Raw genomic sequence first — 19591 nt, forward strand, 5'->3', positions numbered from 1 at the left:
GGCTGGAGCACAGGGGGTAACAGTGAGGGTGGAGGGAGATGGGGCCCGAGGGAGGGGTTGGCAAGGGCCAGGTTATTGTAAGGCCTTGGGAGTCCAGCAGCAGGAGTGCAGATTTTATTCCAACTGACATAGGAAATAACTGGGGGATTCTAGTAGGTTAAATAGGGCACAAGGGCAGAAATGGGGGACCTCCTGCAGGTGAGAGCTGAAGTTGATTTCAACTAAGGTGAAAGTGGGGACGGAGGAAAGTGGGCAGACTGGAAATGCACTCCACAAGGATTCATAGATTGGAAGAGAAGCGGCTTGGGGCGGGGAAAGGAGATCTGGAGTTCTGTTTTGGTTGCATGACATTTAAGGTGCTCATTGGGCATCCATGTGGCTAATAGGTGGGCCGTTTGATACCAGGGTTTGGAGTTCTGGAAAGGAGACAGCCTGGGAACACCCCCACTAGTTCTCACTCTCATGGCTCAGAATGCATGTGGCCACAGGCTGATCTCCTTACGTGACCATACACAGACACATTAGTTCCCATATGTCATATACCTTCACCCAGCAGGAATTGTGTGCCACAGACACAGTCAGGGTTATCAGCAAAGAAGACAGCATTGACAAGACTGTCTGAGCGAGGGGACTCTTCCACGGTTCTGAAAATAATAATAGCTAGGGCAGTTTGAAAACATGGACCTAAAATTCTTTGTTCCCTTCCCTGAAATCTAAGTGGGCTTGTGACTGCTCCAACTAGTAGGTCATGCATGCAGAGTGGTATTATATAACTTCTGAGGCTGGGTCACTGGGACACTGGTGCCTGGAGCCCTAAGCCACCAGGAAATCTGACCACCTGGGGCCGCCATGCTCTGAGGAAGCCCGAGGTGCAGAGATAGGCTTGTGGATGCCCCAGTGGGTGCTCCTAGCCTTTGAGTCATCTAAGCACTGGCTCTAGAATAAGCCTTTAGCTGATTCCAGTTTCCAGTGTCAAATCTTTCTAGTGGAGGCCCCGGACCTTGGGGAGCCAAGACAAGCCATCCCTACTGGTTCCAGTCTGTATTCCTAACTCACACATTTCATGAGTGTAATTAAATGATTGTTCTAAGGTGCAAAGTTTTGGAGTAGATTGTCATGCAGCAACAATAACTGGAACAATAACTTAGACTATTGAACAATAATTATATACTTGGATTTAAGCACTTTACATTAAGTAGTTGTTAACTCTCACAACTATCTAATGAGATAAGGACTATTACAATTTACTCCCAGCTTTATGAATCAGAAAACTGAGGCAAAGGAAGGTGAAGTACCTTGCTTGTATAATAAACAAATAAATAAGATAAATAGAGCTCAAGGACACGTATTAGTACACAGCTGAGCTAGAAGTCGAGCTCAGTTACGGGGAAATTGGGCACTTATCCATTACACTCTGCTGCCTTTTTGACATGGAGAGGAGCCCAAGGCGGCCTCTTGGCCATTGCCAGGTGACAATTTCTCCTTCATCTAAGAGTGTCTGGAATTGTCACCAGGAGACCTGGTACAGCAAGGCCTGGGCTGTCCCATTCCTGTGAGAGACCCAAATAGAAGTTATATGATGGAAAGGAGTGTGTAGCCCCTAGATATTCTTTGACCTCTGTGTTTTGCATTGTCATGAGGATTTTTGCATGGTTGCTGGCCTAGAGAATAGAGAATCCCTCTTCATTTGTTTCCCCAAATGAGAAAGAAGAGGTTCTAATGGAGCATTTTGGCAGCATCTTCAAAAATGGATTTCCTCGAGTGTAGGTGGGACCTAGTGACTCATTTAGAACAAATAGAATACAGCAAAAAGTGATGATGTCATTTTAGAGATTAGATTACAGAAGGTGGCGCTTGCTATCTCGCTCACCTTTTCTTGCTCTGACTCATTCACTCCAATGAAGCCACTTGCCATGTTACAAGCTGCCCAATGGAGAGGCCCATGTGGCAAGAAGTGAGGGGGCCCTTCATACAACAATCAACAAGGAACCAAGGCCCTCAGATCCACAGTCTATGAGGAGCTAAATCCAACCATTGATCAGATAGTCATACATACATACAAACGAAAAAAGCAGTGTGCCAATGCAAAAGAGGAAAGGTTCATAGGGACACCAGTGCTTATAAAAGTTGGATTTTCCCTCTTCTGAGAAGTCAGGAGGGCTTCCCTGAGGAAGTGACATTTGAACTGAGGATAGAAGGATGTCCAGATGGGGTCGGCAACAAAGAGAGGGAAGAGCAGATGGGAAACGGCAGCCATAAGGCCCTCTGACAAGAGGGAGCCTGGCAAGAATGAGAGACTGAGAGAAGGCAACTGTGTTTGAAGATTTGAGGGCAAAGGGGAGTTTGGTGGGAGAAGAATCAGGAGAATGGACATGTAGGACCTCTTGGGTCTTTATCCTAAGGACAATGGGGTGCCATTGAAAGGTTTTAAACTAGTTTCCTACCATAGAAGCCAGAAACAATATGACCATAGCAAGCCCCAACTTGTAAATGTTTGCACAGTGCATTTTCCAAAGGCGGGGTTCAGATAGATTTGGTAACCACAGAGATAGCAAGCTACGTGGACACTAACAACTATGATAACGAAGCCACACACTTGGGAAACTGGGTGTTATCTTCTAATTGGTTCTGGGTGGGTTTTGAGGAGCCTGGGCTGATGAAAGGTGCTGGAAGCCACATTATGCCAACAGAAGGGGTCTGATGTTTGCAAAAAGTGACCTGCCTCACCCCTCAATGTGAATACAATTGCGGAGCTGAGAGTTGGCATGCCTTTCTTCCAACAATAAGAGCAGGAAAACGAACATATAAGAGTGTGTGTATTCTACCAATCTGGCACCCTCACAAGCAACATCTTACTTAATTTTAATAAGCAATTGCCAGAGTAAAACTACTTTCTTTCTGAGGAGGATAAATCTGAAACTCAGAGAAATGATGCTCTTCGCCGCATCACAGTGTGACAGGTACTGGCTTCCGGAAGAAGTTTTTCCGCGGAAAGTTTTTCCGCAAGAGGCTCCGCAGTTTTCCGGAAAGAGCCGAAGACCTGGAAGGCGGGGCCACAAGAGCCTTTCCGAAGAGCTTCGGAAAGAGCCGAAACGTTGGTAGGCGGAATTGCTTCCACGGGCGGAAGTGTCGGCGTCCGATTGGCCGAAGACGACCGAGGATTTCCGGAACTAGCCGAAGCATCGCCGACAGCTTCCGGAGAGAGCCGAGGGGGCCGAGCCTCGGCGCCAAGGCGCAGTCATGGCGGCGGCTGGACCTGTTGGAGCTGAGTCGAGCGAGGAGCCGGCGCCGGAGGACGAGGCGCTGGCCGCTGCTCGGGAGCGGAGCCGCCGCTTCTTGAGCGGCCTGGAGCTGATTAAGCAGGGCGCCGAGGCGCGCATTTTCCGCGGACGCTTCCAGGGCCGCGCGGCCTTGGTGAAGTACCGCTTCCCCAAGGGCTACCGCCACCCGGCTCTGGAGGCGCGGCTCGGCCGGCGGCGGACGGTGCAGGAGGCGCGGGCGCTGCTCCGCTGCCGCCGCGCAGGTGAGAGGCCGCCGGGCTCGGGAGCGTGGCGGCGCGGGGAGCGAGGCTCCGGGCCCGGGTCGGGGGGCTCCCTTGCGCCCCGTGCCTTCTGCGTGGCCTTAGGTGTTTACGAAGTGTCTCCCTTTCACGCCTCTCTTCCTTCATTAATTCTTAAGGAGCTGCTTGGCCGGGCAGCGACGAGCGTGTGTCTTGGAGCCGTTGCACCTGGTTCGGTTCCCGGCTGTGCCACTGTTGTTCAACGCTGAGAACGTTTTTTAGACTCGCCTCGAGTCTTGGTTTCCCCATTTGTACCGTCTCAGTCTTCATAACTTTTAAGAAGCAGATATAATTACAAGCAGTTCGCCGACACCACTGTAGCCTGGCAACGCGTTCGTTATTTAACCTCTCAGCCTGTTTCCTCACCTGTAAAGGGAAGTCATAGTTAGTTGCAGCATTTATATCATAGGGATATTGTGACCATTAGATGAGGAACGTAGACCCCGTATTACATTTGAACATATGGCTGACAGCGTAGCGCTTACTAAAGTTAGATTTCATTAAATCGCTTATTTATTTTTTTCATTAAAACACCATTGTGCACCACCACCATAAACCTCTTCTCAGATGAGAAACTGAGGCTCAGAGAGAAGTAACTTGCCCAAGGTTACAGTTAGTTAGTGACCCAGACAGGCTCTCAGCTCATATCCCTCTAAGAAAAACTGACTTTTCACTTTTACACTTTATACCTTTCTTTCTTTCTTTCTTTCTCTTTCTTTCTTTCTTTCTTTCTTTCTTTCTTTCTTTCTTTCTTTCTTTCTTTCTTTCTTTCTTTCTTTCTTTTCTTTTCTTTTCTTTTCTTTTCTTTTCTTTCTTTTTTCCATTGGACATTGTCAAGTGCTGGGAGATATAGGGGAAATTTAGTGAACAAGCAGACCTATCTCTGCCCTTGCTTGGTTTAATGAAGTTATTTGCGTTTTCATATTTTCTTTTTTCACCCTATCTAGGATCTGTTTCATTAATCAGGGATCGTGGCTTCCTTGTTTCCTGTGGTATCCTTGCTGATATGTTCCTAGTATCTAGAAAAGTGTCCTGAGCGTGATTGACATTTAATAAGATTCATGAAATCATTGGAAGAATTCTCATGATATAGAAGCAGAAATGGAGGCATAGAGAAGTTAATGTGACTTTAAGGTTATACAGTTGTTAAAATGCAGTATAAATGACTCAGGAAGCTTTGCTAAAATTAAAAACGACAGTTTTATTCAAGGGTCTTAGAATTTGCAAGTCGGAAATGCTACCAGGTAAAACCCAGAGTGTTCCGAAGAAAAGAGAAAAGTTGACAGTTCTTCTGGTAAAAAGTTCATTTTTGAGAAGAATCAATCCTGCATTCTTAGCCTCTGGATTGGTCCAAGATGGTCATCCTCTAGATCATGGACATCAGGCTGTCTAGATACATGAACATTTTTTCCTAAGTTCTTCAGTGTTATACATAGTGTGTGTATATATGTATAACTGTCGATGCACAACTGAAAACTTCAAAAGTTTAAGATCTTCATGCTTCAGTCTATTTGGCCTGAAGCAGTTTGTTCATCTTGACTCTGCAGACTCCATTTTAAGTCAGCCTGGCTATATACTGACTTTATCTTGTTTTCTTCACTCGTTCCTCACAACTAGTAAGGAGGAGAGCTGAGATTTGAACCTATCCTTTTTTGACTGTAAAAGATGAATCTCTAAGCCACATGCTGCTTGGCCTGTTTGTGTCCTTGTCAGGTATAAACTGCTCTACCTGGAGTATGCTTACCCTTCTGGCTCTTTGTGGGTTGTTTTTTTTTTGGGGGGGGGGCGGGGGTGGTGCAATAAGTATGACAAATGAAGTCCAATTATAAAGAATGGAAAATAGGAGGAAGCTTTGGTCCTACTAAACTTATCTGTTTAAGGCACAGCCATGCCAAGCATGAGTAGGGGAAACTTCCAGATTAGTTAAGTTGTACCATTCTGCAGCATTCCTAAATCTTTTTCCTGAAATAAGCAGATATACACTCTGAAAAACTGGATCAATCTTTTAAAATCAAGCTTAACCATTAAAGAAGAAATCTAATCCAATAACTGCTTATGTCTTAATTGCAGGGATATCTGCCCCAGTTGTCTTTTTTGTGGACTATACTTCCAACTGCTTATACATGGAAGAAATTGAAGGCTCAGTGAGTGTTCGAGATTATATTCAATCCACTATGGAAAATGAAAATACCCCCCAAAGTCTCTTTGGCTTAGCCCAGACAATCGGGCAGGTTTTGGCTCAAATGCACGACAAAGACCTCATTCATGGCGATCTCACCACCTCCAACATGCTCCTGAAGCCCCCCCTGGAACAGATGAACATTGTGCTCATAGACTTCGGGCTGAGTTTCATTTCAGCACTTCCGGAAGATAAGGGAGTTGACCTCTACGTGCTAGAGAAAGCCTTCCTCAGTACCCACCCCAACACCGAGAGTGTGTTTGAAGCCTTTCTGAAGAGTTACTCCACCTCCTCCAAAAATGCCAAGCCAGTGCTCAAAAAACTAGATGAAGTGCGCCTGAGGGGCAGGAAGAGGTCCATGGTTGGGTAGAAGAGGGTGTGACATCCACAGACAGTTCAGCTTCACTTCAAGGTAAATTCGAAGGAACGCTACGAGTACGAGACCTAAATAAAAGTGTTGACATAGTTTTAAGTCCTGTCTGTGATCATGCTTGTTTAGTGTAATTATCATCTGCAGTTAACTTCTCAAGAGCTTACTGTGTTCATGAGACAGGCCCTAGGCAGAATTGAGTATTCATAAAATAAATCTAGGACAGGCTTATTCCTCAGGTGCATTACATGGCATTACAAAACATTTACCCACATATTAGAACATTGTTCTTTTCAATCCTGGTAAGACAAGGTCAGTCTCAGTTGGTGACAATATATTTTAACCAGCTCTCTATATCCCAGTGTTGTTTTCTGTTGTGTTTATGACAAATTCTTTTCAAAACCGATGTAAATGGGATACAACTATCATTTTAAAAATGAAGTAGAATCAGACTAGAACATATCAGTGCATTCAAATGTATATGCAGACAAGGGTGTGTACTAGATTTTGATGTAAAATGTATTTTGTTTCGAGAGTCATGGTAAATGCTGAACTCCAATTTCTCTTTTTTAAAAAACAGGCTCATAGCTTACCTGGCTCGAAAGTCCATATTCTTTCTACTGATCCTTTAAGAAAGGATATGCTAGATACCATGTGTCTTTATATTACTATAATCTGTATTGGCATTACATTACATGACATTATTTTCAAAGATCTTTAAGAGCCACAGGAGCTGGTCGTATTTTTTCAGTGAGTATTCTCAGCATGACAGGGCTCATTTCCCAGTTTTCCCCTATGTGCTATAAGGCTAATTAAGGCTATATCTGCCTCTGGGGAGAATGATTGGTTGACCCAAGTATGCAGGTGTTAAGCCAACAAGTACTAGCACTTGCCGTGTGCCAGGAACCAGAGATCCAGAGAGAGCACAAAAGCTACCCTTACTCTCCTGGGAAGCATAGACTGAGTGCCTGAGACAACAGACAGCAGACGCATGCTGGAAAGGGTGCTGTGCTCCTGAGCGACCTCGAGGGGAGGTGGAGGGAGGAGTGGTCAGGGAAAGCCTCTGAGGAAGTGACATGAGAACTAAGATGCAGAGGAGAACTAAGGGACAGGCGCCTGTGTTCTAGGCTGAAGGAGCATCATGTGCAAAGTAGGCGAAGGTGGAACAGCCCTGAGGGAAAGCAAGGTCTGTGGCTGGTTTGCAGCCCGCCAGGAGGAGGAACAGGAAATGCTGCCAGAGGTGGGGAAGGGCCTTGTAACAAGGTGGTTTTATTCTTAATGGGTCTCAGAGGAGTTTAAGCAGAGACATCTAATTTGTGTTTTGAAAGGATTGTATTTGTAGAGAGATGACTGAAGGGGGTAAGTGGAAGCAAGAAACCGTGAGAAGGCCACACAGCTGCTGAGGCCAGTGGTGCTGGCAGCCCAGGATGGAGGTGCTGGTGAGCACGCGGTGAACCACTCAGCACCCGATGGCGCAGCGAGATGGTGGTCAGCGGCAGTGGCGGGGGGGCGGGGTAGCAGGAGCAGTAGGGAAGCAAAAATGACCTTCTTTGCAGGCATCGATGGGGAGAGGGGTACTGTAGACTGGAATCCCTTCATAAAGGTTCCCAGGAGTATTGTCTCTCTGCTTACTCAGCCTGTGGCCTGCGTCGGAAATAAAGGATTAACAAGAATTCCTCAGTGAGCAGTGGCTGCTTTCCCCGGTTCAGGGTCTCACAAAGGGCTAAGGCACCCTCTGCAGTTCCATGTCCCTCGAACTCCACGTGGGACAGCCAGCACTTTTTAGATTGGAGCTGATAGCAATACAGCTCTGTGTGAACTCCCGCTTGAGAAGGTTACAGGCCCATGTTTCCCGGAATGTTTAAAAGAGCCCCGTGGCCCGTCCACGGACCACAGAATGGACGGTCTTTCCCGAGCCTGGCGGTGTGAATGCCCCGTCCAGGCACGTTCTTGTTACAGGAGATGAGCTAAGCCCACTCACGTCGTGTGCTGACTGAGGGTGCTTGGGAACATTACTGAGGCATGTAGCGTCTAACCTTCTGAGAAAGTAAACCCTAATCCTGATCCTGGTTCCAATAAAATTTTATTTACGTAAACAGGCAATCAGCTTGTGGGCCATAGTTTGCTAATTTGATTTTTTAGAATGTTATATTAAAACATTTGTCTTGATTTCTGAGTTTTTAGGTGACCCCTTAAATCTGTGCCCTAGTGAGAGCCTCGCTTTCCTGGTCTTAGTCCTAACCTGCTGTCGCTGACTGCTAGAACCCATGTTCTAACAGGGGCCTGCCCCAACCCTCTTTTCGGGCCAAATCACCAAATTCCCCTTTCCTGAGCCCAGAGAAGTGACTCTCTTTGGCCACCAGAGGTCGCAAGTTACTGTCATTTTCCACAAGAAGAGAGAAGCCTCCCACCCCTTCCAATTCCTCCTCCACTTTCTTCTCCCCTCTCTCCTCCGTTCTTATCTCCCTTTGCTTTCCAGCTCCTTCCCTCCCTCCTTCCCTGGAATTTGTTCACTTATTCACTCATCACCTTAGCTGGCCATGCATCTGCAGTGAACACCATGCTAATGGGGATGTAGTGAGACAGGGATGTCTGGTTCTGTCCTAACATTGTCATCCATTCTCTCACGTCATCACTTTCGTTCATTCACTGTGTATTTACCGAACACATTGGCCGTGTTGGGCTCTGTGCTGGACCCCGAAGAAGCTGGAGCTACCACTGGAGCCCCCCTTGTCTCTCCCAGCACTGCTGCAATCAGTGGGTTCCCGGCTGCTCCCCTGCTTCCGCCCTGGCCCTCTACATTCTTCCTCACTCAGCAGCCAGAGGCACCCTTTGAAAGCCAGATTATGCCACCTCTAGAAGTTCGATGGCTTCCCATCCTATGACTCTTTGCTTCCCAGTGGCCTGGCTTAGGACTCCTTCACTACACCTCTCCAGCCTCAGTGTCCTCATCTGCAAAGTGCCTGCCTCGTGGAGCTCTGTGAGCACTCTCATGGGTCAGAAACGCCTTGAAGCAGACTCTGAGATGAGCATGTAGGAGGTTTGCTAAGGCACGCCCTTGGGGTCAGTCTCCACAGAAGGGAGGGGAAGAAGGCAGGGGAGGGCAGGAGAAGTGGGGCTGAGTGGCAGTCCCCATCACAGCCTCAGCTGGCCCCACGCGGAGCTCAGCAGCTACAGTGGCCTGCAGAGATGTCCCAAGTTGGGCCGAGATGACCAAGCCTTCATAATCCCACATCCCTAGTCATTGGTGGGCCACCCCTGGAAGGGTATGAGCTCAGATGAGGCCACTCCCTGCCCGTGACTCCATCCCCGAAGAGGTGACAGCGGTAGGCTGCCTGCTGACCACACCTGCATCTGGAGCAACCAGTCCTTCCCTGAAGGGAACATGGGTCACACATCCACGCCTACCATGAGCGGCGTTAATGAAATAATGCATGTAGAGCGCCACCACAGTGCCCACATCATAACAGCTGTCGTTATTAAATAATGTATTTGCTACTATTTTCAGAGACCAACAAACAGGCAATTATAATGCAGCATCGTTTGCTCCACTTATAAGCCAAGGGTACACAGATGCACTTTCTCACATTGCCGGGCCCCAACCCCAGTGTATCTGAATCAAAAGGTCAGGCCAGACTGAGAATTGGTATTTCTAACAAGTTCCTAGGTGATGCTGAGGCTGCTGCTGTGAGAACCATTGCTTCTAAAAACAAGGTATTTCATGAGAAGAACGGGAAATGCATGATGGGAGGCCAGGAGCAATAGTTATTTACCGTACCCATTTTATGGATGAGGAAACTGGGGGCTCAGAGATGCTGAGCAACTTGCCCAGCATCATCAGGAAATGGAAGTCGTGCCAGACATTGAAGTTGCCTATCAAAGGCCACCCTCTCTTACTCCTTTTGGACAGGGCCTCGATTTGTCAACATATTTATTCGTGGAAGATGACTTCATCTCAGGGAAGCTCAGACTGGTTCTTGATATGGGGGTGAGCATGTGACCTTTTTCTGGCCAATAAGACACAAAAGGGAATCTGCACAGTTGTATCTGGGGAAGAGTTTTCTTCTGACCGAAGATGAGAGGGATGTGAGAATTCTCTTCATGCCATGACTCTTGACACATGCCCATTAACAATTCCTGCCTTTCAGTGCAATGGTGATAATCGGGGGTTCAGCAGCCATCTTGACACCATGAGGTCACTCCTGAAGGTGAAGAGTCAATAAGAAGACGATGATGGAGTAGAGAGATGGGTAGAGTCTGAGTCCATCCCGAGTGACCTCAGACCTCAAACCTCTTTTCCTTGACTTCCTGAATGCATGAGTAAATACCTTTACATCTGATACTACTTTAATCAGGTTTTCTATTGCTTGAGACCAAAAATGTTCCTAACCAAAAGAGGCAGATTCCAGTCGCCCCATGGAATACTGGGCAGCAGGGGTCTATTTAGATCCGAGTGAAAGAGCAATGACAGTCAAACTCCAGCCCCTTCTCCTTGGGGAAGAGCACTGGACTGAGATTCAGCCTGGCCAATCTCTGCCACCCACTTCCTCTTGAGTTTGGGAAAAATCTCAGACTTCTCTGGGCCTCAGTTTCCCCATCTGTGAAATGAAGGATTTGATCTAGATCGGACTGGTTGTTGTACTCGTAGGCATTTTTGTTGGGTCCATACAGTGTTTGTTTTTTGACTGCCAGTATTAAAAAAGTGGGATGGTTTCACGTAAAAATCCAGACATCTGGCTGCTCCGGAAACATTGTCAGATCTGGCTACACTGGACCCCCCATTCTAATACCTCCCCTTTTAGAGAGGGCTTGTGCTTGCCAGTTCACCCAAAATTTCTCCCTCCTCTAATACCTCTTGACTGAGGCCAGCTGCCAGTCACCATTTATTATCACACTTGCCCTGTTCTCATTCTGGAGTTATGAGGAAAGGGAAACATTTCTTACTCTCAGACCCCTTTGCCCTCATCCTTCTGGTCCTTGTAGGTATTTGAAAATGCAACTCCCAGATAAGATGGTTTGTATCTTCTCTAGCGGTTGCACAGGCATCTCAAACTCAACACATTAAAAAAAAAAACTCCTGATTCTGCCTCTTCTCCCACTGTAGGAAATGACAGCTTTACAAATCCAGTGCTTCAGCCCCAAACCTGGGGCTTCTTTGACTCTCCTCTTTCACCTCCACTCCCTCACCCAAACCAGCAGCAAATCCTGTCAGCTTTACTTTTAAAATGTAATCGGAAAGTTAGGAGAGTGTCTACCCTTGGGGGAGGGGTAGCGACTTGGAATGGGATTCTCAGAGGATGGGTAAGTTCTATTTCTTGAGCGCAGCGCTCGTTACATGGGTGGATTTGTTTGTAAAACTTCATCGAACTGCAAGCACTCATGATACGTATACTTTTCTGTATATGTCTGTTACATTTCATTAACAAGTTTGTGAATACACAAAAGTTTATTCACAAAAGTTTATGTGCCCCCTTCATAGCCACGGCTCCAGCTGAGGCCATGTGATCTTTTGCCTGCCACCGCAGCTCTCTCCTCACTGGGCTTCCTGCTTCTGTCTCGTCCCTTACGGTCTGTTTTCCACACAGCTGCCTGGGCGTCCTCATCAATTTCAGTTCAGATCATGCCATTCCTCTGTCCGAAACACTCCACCGTTTTCACCTCACTCAAGGCCAATAGAACCATCTGCGCCCACCTCACTGCTTCCTGACCCCCACTTCTCACTCCGCGTCAGCCACACAGTTCTTCCAAAAGAGAGTCATGCTCCCATCTCAGGGCCTTTGTACTTACTGTTCCCTTTGCCTGCAACACTGTTCCCCGTGGATCTCCTCATATGACTCCCTCCCTCACTTCCTTTGGTCTCTGCCAAACACCACCTTGTCTTCCGTGAACACCCTGTGTAAAAGGTAACGCTGCCATCCCCAGCCCTCCCTATCTGCCTCCCCAGCTTTATCTCTACGTCTCATTCACAAGCACTTGCTGTCTTTTATACTCACATGCTCGATTGCTTCCCGTCTGCTCTGTGGGCAGAGGGCCTTGCTGGCTCGGATGCTACAGCCCTAATTTGTATAATGATACCTGGAAGGTAGTGGGTGCTCTGTAAACATTTATTGACTTGAAATGAATTTCCTCATACAGGCCCAACCTGGTTGTTGGAAAGAAAACCAAGGAGCCACATGAGCCTCTCTCCATCTACCGCAAACACACGCATCATCTACCCACAGTCTTCCCTGCTGGAGGCAAAGCGGGATCTGGTCCTGGCCTGCAGCTTGGAACAAAAAACAGTCAGAACCCTGGGGGTCTGGTTCTGATCAAAGGGCTCCTCATGTTTGTAAACCTTCACTCTCTGCCCCGAGTAGAGGGGGTAAGGGGATGGCCCCAAACCCAGAGTTAGATGCAGCTCCAAGCCAGGGGAGTCCAGGGCCTGCCCCTTTCCCCCAGAGTGAGGGAAGACCCTGCAAGGCCAAGCTGCTGGATCACCCCCCAGGGCATCTAAGAGGGTGACTTGTCCCAACCCCAGCTTGAGGTACATCTGCAGGGACTTGTTTCAAAGCCAATATTGTACTTGGAGCTGCAGAGGCCTTGACCAAAATGTCACACAGAAAGATACTGACACTGGTCCAGGGCTCTGTAAGGAAAGTAAGGGGAGGGCACTGAGAGTCCCTTCCGTGGACGGGAAGGGGGAGACGGGTGCCACTACGGGCGTCTCTCTTCTCTCCTTCTTTATTTTTCTTCACAGCACCAAGCACCATGTGATAGGCTATGTTTCACTCATTTATCATATAAAAAGCTACTGAAATGAAAGCTCAATGGGAGCGGAGATTTTTGTCGTATTTGATCATTGCTATAGACCAGCATCCCAAATGATGGCCAGTACATAGTAGATGCTCAATCCATATTCGTTGAATGAATGATGTTCATAATTTTTATTTTTATTGATATTCACAGTAAGAAAATACAATGATTTAAAACATATTCAACTATTCAATATTCATGGAATCTCTCCTATGTTTCAGGTTCTGTTCTAAGCACTGGGAATGTGGCTAGGAATAATGTGGACTCCTTGTTCTTACGGAGTTTAATCCAGTGGGGAATAATTGCAAATGATGACCCATGCTATGAAGGGAATCACTCTAGTGAGTGATGTGGAATTGAGGAGGGCTGTGTTTCATTAGATTTGGTGGTCATGGAGGCCCTTTGAGGAGGTGACATTTGAACTGAGATCGGAGTGAGGAGAAGGACCCAGCCACTGTGATGGGAAGGGATAGGGAGTAGGTGGGCAAAAGAGAGATCCGGGCAGAGAGAACAGTCAATGCAAAGAACTTGGCATTTTCAAGGCGTGGATCGAAGGTCACAGAGAGGGTGGTACACGGCAATGTAAGTTCCCAGCACAGTTTGGTACATAGCAAGCCCTTAATAACGGGGCCAATGACGATAATCGATTTCTAATGCATAGTTTACATTGATTGTTATTTGCCTATTAAAAATGGGCTGTGGGGGATTAATCGTGTGTATCATTGGAGTTTCAGCTCTATCATGCACTGGCTGTGTGACCTTGGGCAAATGTCTTCATTGCTCTGAGCCTCAGTTTCCTCATCTGTCCAATGGGCATATCTAGTAGGGAATAAAAATAAATGGGAGTCAAATTATCCATCTACTCTGGAGGTTTTTTAAGAATTCCCTCTCACATTCTACTTCCTTTTCAGTGGCAAGTCGGAAGAAACAATGAATGGAAGTTCGTGGGTCCAGCCTTGGGGCCACCTTTCCTCCTGAAGTATTCTAAGCCATTCAGCTAGAGGCCTCATATCTTGGTGGACTCTCCATCCTATAAGAAGCTCTTCTCCAGGTAAGAAAAGTAATAGTGGTAGTAATAATAGTTATCTATTGCTGTGTAACAGATCACTCTGGAACTAAACAGTATGAAACAACCATATATTATGCTTGCAGATTATGTGGGTCAGAAATTTGAACAGGGCAGCATATGGTATCTTATTTCTGATTCAGCATGTCTGGGGCCTCAGCTAGAAGACTCAAAGGTGGGGGGCTAGAATCATCTGTGGGGTCATTCACTTATATGCCAGTTCATTGTTGCTGGCTTCTTGTCTGGAGCCTTGGGTTCTCTGTGTGGTTTTTCTTCCTGGGTTAGTTTGAATGTCAGATATGGTGGCTGTTTCAAGGGCAAGAGTCTTAGGGGTGAGGAAACCAGGCAGAAGTTATACCCTCTTTATGGCTCAGTCCTGGCAATCACTAACATCCATCTGCTATGTTCTATTGGTTTGTGTACCACAAGTCCCCACCCACTTTCGAGAGGTAGAAAGAGACTCCCCCCTCCTCCAATTAGTGGGAAGAGTGTTAATCACATTGTAAGAGGAGCATATGGGATGTCCACCTAGGATGGAAGATATACCTGCTGTACTGGGAAAATAAAATTTGCTATAACCAGAACAATAATTGTGGTCAGTTGTTGAACACTTACCACATATTAGTACTGTGCTACACCCTTGCCTATTAATTCTCCCAACATCCCTAAGAATTACATTCTAGTCTCATTCCCATTTTAGATAGGAAACTGAGGCCCAATAGAGTTAAACCTCTTGCTTTAGGTTGTAAAACAAGCAAGTGGTACCAGAATTTGAATGTAGCTTTGTCTAATGCAAGGCAACAGACTGAAAAGGTAATGCAAATGGATTATTAGAAGGATTAAATGAGGTCATACATGTAAAGTGCTGGACACAGTGCCTGGCACATAGGCAGTGTTGTATATGTTCTCGCTATTGGAAACATTGTCATTATCATCATCATCATCATCATTACATTTGAGCCACCAGATTGAAGCCTCTGCTCTATTACTAAATACTATACTCTTAATCTCTTAGCTGGTTCCAGAACAAGGAGCCAGTCCAGAGGCCCTGGGTGCAATATGCCTTGGTCCCAGCTGCCTCTACTCAGGCTTTGGGGAATGGACCAGAGTTTCTATGATGTCAGCTCATCCAAACCCCCAGGAATATCCTTTTCCATTTGAAGTATCCCCTCCTCCCACTCCCAGGCCTTGAATGTTCAAAGTGCACCCCGTAGGACCTCACCTTCCATCTCAAGTCATCTGATGCTGACTTAGCTAAAACTTTTGAGGAAACCGGTTATTGGGTTGGCCCAAGGTCAGGTCCGCAGCCTGAAAGGACATGGGATAAAGTTTCATCACAGCTTGCAGGGTCCATTGGGAAATAACTTGCCCTCGGGGTTTATGGGAATCATGGCAGCATGTCCCGAACAGGAAGTGAACACAGCACCCGGTTCTGGGCCTCTCTCCTGCCACCTCTCGGCTTCCCAAACTTTAGATTTTGCATTTAATTTTTGGAATTTTGCTATGACCATGTGCTCTTTACATTATGAGTTACTTAATATTTTGCTTCACATTGTAAACTTAAATAGGTTTAACTTAAAAGGAGGATTTTTAAAAAATAAATCACAGGCTTTAATGAAAAACGAAAATCACTTGCTCTAAGTCAAAAGTGAAAGAAGTAAAAACCAATCAATGTTTTATCTGGTGTTGTCCAAAGTCTCTGGCTCTAAAGCCTTCTCTGGTTCTTCCACGGAGAGATTACCAAGTGCTAAAGTGTTATAGTTCTACCGACACCCAGCTGAGACGCTCTCTATGGTATGATAAAGAGTTAAAGAAAACTGACACAGGGAATAACTTTCACTCGATGGGATTAAATCTTATTATTTAAATGCCGTGTAGTACAGCATGAAATTATCTGTGTTTCCTCACTGATACGCTTCTCCCATGGTGAGAAATATTCCACCATCTCATTTGATCCCACTGATAGTTTCTTTCTCTCCCAGCCTCATCAGATAATTAGTAATACTTACTGGCTCTATTGCCAAAATATATCAAGAATTAAATTATTTCTTACCATGTTCACCACTATTACTCTGGTCTAAACTATTATTGTCTCAGCCTGAGGGATCTTTGAAATAAAAAGCATGCCCACTAGAATGGCCATCATGAAAAAACACAGGTGATAATAAGTGTTGGCAAGAATGTGGAGAAATTAGAACCCTCATACACTGCTGGTGGGATTGTGGAATGCTGTGAACACTCCAGAAACAGTCTGGCAGTTCGTCAAAAGGTTAAATCACAGGACTCAGCAATTCTAAGTAAAATTGGGTAGACGCTCCTAGGTATCTCCCCAACATAACTGAAAACGTACATCCATACAAAAGTTTGCACATGAATATTCACAGCAGCATTATTCATAACAGCCAAAAAGTAGGAACAGCTCAAGTGTCCATCAACTGATGAATGGATAATTGTGGTATATTCATACAATGGAACATTATTTGCCGATAAAAAGCAAAGTACTGAAAAATGCTACAACATGAGTGAATCATGAAAAAAAAAATCACGCTAAGGGAAAGCAGCCAGACACAAAAGGACCATCTTGTATCATTCCATTTATGTGAAATGTCCAGAAAAAGCAAATCTATAGTGACAGAAAGTAGATTAATAGCTATCTAGGGCTTTGGATGTTGGGGGAAGATTGGGAGTGACCATTAATACGTATGGGATTTCTTGGGGGAATAAAAATTTTCTAAAATTGATTGTGGCAATGATTACACAACTTGTGACTATGTTAAAAACTACTGAACTATACACTTTAAACGGATTATTGTAATGCTATTTGAAGTCTATCTAAATAAATCTGTTATTAAAATAATCAAAGCAGAATGTGCCACTTTGCTTAAATCCCTGCAATGGCTGCCCTCGTCATTCAGAGTAGAATACAAAGTCCTTGCGTAGGCTTTCAAGATCTTGTGCTGTTTAGCTGCTGGCTGCCCTTCTGATCATGTCTCTGCACCCCAGTTTCTTGATGACTCTAAGCCACATCTTGTCTGTTCCTGCCTCGGAGCTGTTGTACTTGGCTTTTCCTTCTCCCTGGCATGCTTTCCTCATATACCCAGAGGGTCCACTCGCTTGCTGCTCTGAGGTCTCTGTTTAATTTAGGGCAGGTGGTCACCTAATCATCAAGGGCTTCTAAAATGGCGCCCCCAACGCCATCACTATTTTCTTTTCCTGCTCTGTTTTTCTCCATAGCACTGGTCATCTTTTCATTTTACTCATTTGTATATTATTTTTCTCTGCCAACACTACCTCTCCCCCTTCACCCCCACCCCCACCAAATGTAAGTTCTGGAAAAATAGAGATTTTAATTTTTCTTCATTATTATAGTCACAGCCTGGTATGTAGTTGCCATACGGTAAATACTTATTGAATAAAAGGAGTGATGAAATATATCCAAGTTTTCTGATGAGGAAAACCAAGTCTGATATTCAAATATTAATTTAGTAAACACCGACAAGGCCTCTACCACAGACCAAGTCCCAGGCCCTGGAATATTAGGTGACAGAATTCTGTAGAACTTGGGAGGGCCAATGAGAATTGGCTTGACGTCTATAGACGTGATGCGTCAGAAGCCAATTCAGGTTTTGCATTATGGCAATATTTGCACCAGAATCTGATGAAAGGTGGATTGGATGTTAGGGGTGTGGGGAGCTGGAAAGCAGTGGAGTTGTTCCAGTAGAGGTTCTCAACCCTAGCTGCATATTAGACTCTGCCAGGAGCTCTTAAAAATCCTGACACCCAGGCCACATCCCAGATAATGAAATCTGGGGGTGAGGCCTAGTGATGCAGATTTCTAAAGCTTTCTAGGTGATTCCAATGAGCAGCCAGGGTTGAGAACCACTGTGTTAGGCCAGTAGAGGAGTAAAGTGGCCCTTGTTATCTGAGGGTAATGAGTAATGGGAAATCTCCTCTTGAGAGAATATACTCAAATTGTTGACAACTCTTGTGATATTTAAGGGGATTTGGTGCATGGAGACTTGCTGCTGTTGTACTTTGATGCTCGATGTTAAAGTCATACTTCCCATACTAATAAAAACATAATATAAAACATCTAATAAAACATATACTGTGAGTCCTTATTAGGTAGTGATTAGATATGTGGACTCTGTAGCTAGACCACTGGGATTTGAATTCCCTCTTAGTAGCCGTATGTCCTTGGATAAGTTATTCGACCTCTCTGTACCTCAGTTTCCTCCTCTGTAAAATAGGAATACATTGTGATCTAACTCATAGGGTCATTTAAGTGTTCAATGAGTTAGATTATGTAAAGCTCTTAGAAACAGGGCCTGGCACACAGTAAGCACTCGGCTATTATGAATCATTAATAAATAAGATGGAAAACCAACATTCCTTGAGCATTTGACATAGATCACAAACTTGATTAAATTCCCTTGAACAGTATAAACTGTAATTATAAATTTTAGTCAAGTTTATTCTTTTGAATATTTCAAGCATATTAAACAGCAGACCAAATAAATACAAATTGATTGTGGATGAAACTTATGAATACTCTTATACCAAGATCAGTTACAAAAGTGCCGGCCCCATAAAATTGACTTTGTTTCTTATTCATATTTTTAGAAAATCATAGTTTAAATTTTTTTTAAACCAGAGAGAAAAATAGACTGAAAAATGGACAGAGCCTCAGAAATTGGTGAAATTATAACAAATGGTCTAATGTTTATATATTAGAGTTCTAAAAAGAGAGGCGGAAAAAAGGATGGAGCATAAAAAATGTTCAAAGAAATAATGGCCGAAAACTTCTCAAACTTGCAAAAGAACAAATGTACAGACTCAGGAAGCTGAGTGAACTCCAAACAGGATAACTAAAAGATATGTACACCAAGCCATAACACAGTCAAACCTTTGAAAACTAAAGACAAACACTTGAAATACTGTGAGAGAGGAATGACACCTTCTCTCTAGAGGAAAAACACAAGTTACCACAATGCACTCAATATGAAGTAGATAGTTCAAATAACCCTATAGTCACTAAGGATTGAATTCAAAACCTTACAAAAAAGAAATCTCCTGCCTAGAGGATTTCATTGGGGGAATTCTACCAACCACTTAAACACGAATTAACACCAATTTCATGTAATCTCTTTTAGAAAATAGAAGAGAACAATTTCCAATTCATTTTATGAGGCTAGTATTATCCAGATAACAAAACCAGACAAAGGCAATGAAAAATAAAAACTACGGACAATATCCCTCTTGTTTATAGATGTAAAAATCTTTAATAAAATAATAGCAAGTGGAATTCAACAAAAAATAAAAATAATTATACATCATGTCAAGTGATATTTTCCCCAGGGATACAAGGCACCTTTACGATTTGAAAATGTAATTCATTATATTAATAGGGTAAAGAAGAAAAATCAGTCGATCATATCAATTGATGTGAAAAAAAAGCATTTGATAAAATTCAACATCTATTCATGATAAAAACTCTCAGAAAAATATGAACAGATGGAAACTTTCTCAATTTGATAAAGAGTATTTACAAAACACATACAACTGACATTGTACTCAATGGTAAAAGACTGAATTCTTTCTGCCTAAGACTGTGCACCATGCAAG

General features: G+C 44.6%; 1 protein-coding gene across 1 annotated transcript; it reads left to right on the forward strand.

Annotated features, from left to right (window-relative positions):
* Positions 1-3135: 3135 nt before the first annotated feature.
* On the forward strand, positions 3136-6210 carry TP53RK (TP53 regulating kinase). The gene is made up of 2 exons (XM_016121223.2): positions 3136-3523; positions 5630-6210. The coding sequence occupies exons 1-2, from the start codon at positions 3241-3243 to the stop codon at positions 6106-6108; spliced, it is 762 nt and encodes a 253-aa protein (XP_015976709.1). The 5' UTR covers positions 3136-3240; the 3' UTR covers positions 6109-6210.
* The last annotated feature ends 13381 nt before the right edge of the window (positions 6211-19591 follow it).

This window comes from Rousettus aegyptiacus, unplaced genomic scaffold (assembly GCF_014176215.1).
Source record: "Rousettus aegyptiacus isolate mRouAeg1 unplaced genomic scaffold, mRouAeg1.p scaffold_m13_p_12, whole genome shotgun sequence".
In the NCBI taxonomy this organism is placed as follows: domain Eukaryota; kingdom Metazoa; phylum Chordata; class Mammalia; order Chiroptera; family Pteropodidae; genus Rousettus; species Rousettus aegyptiacus.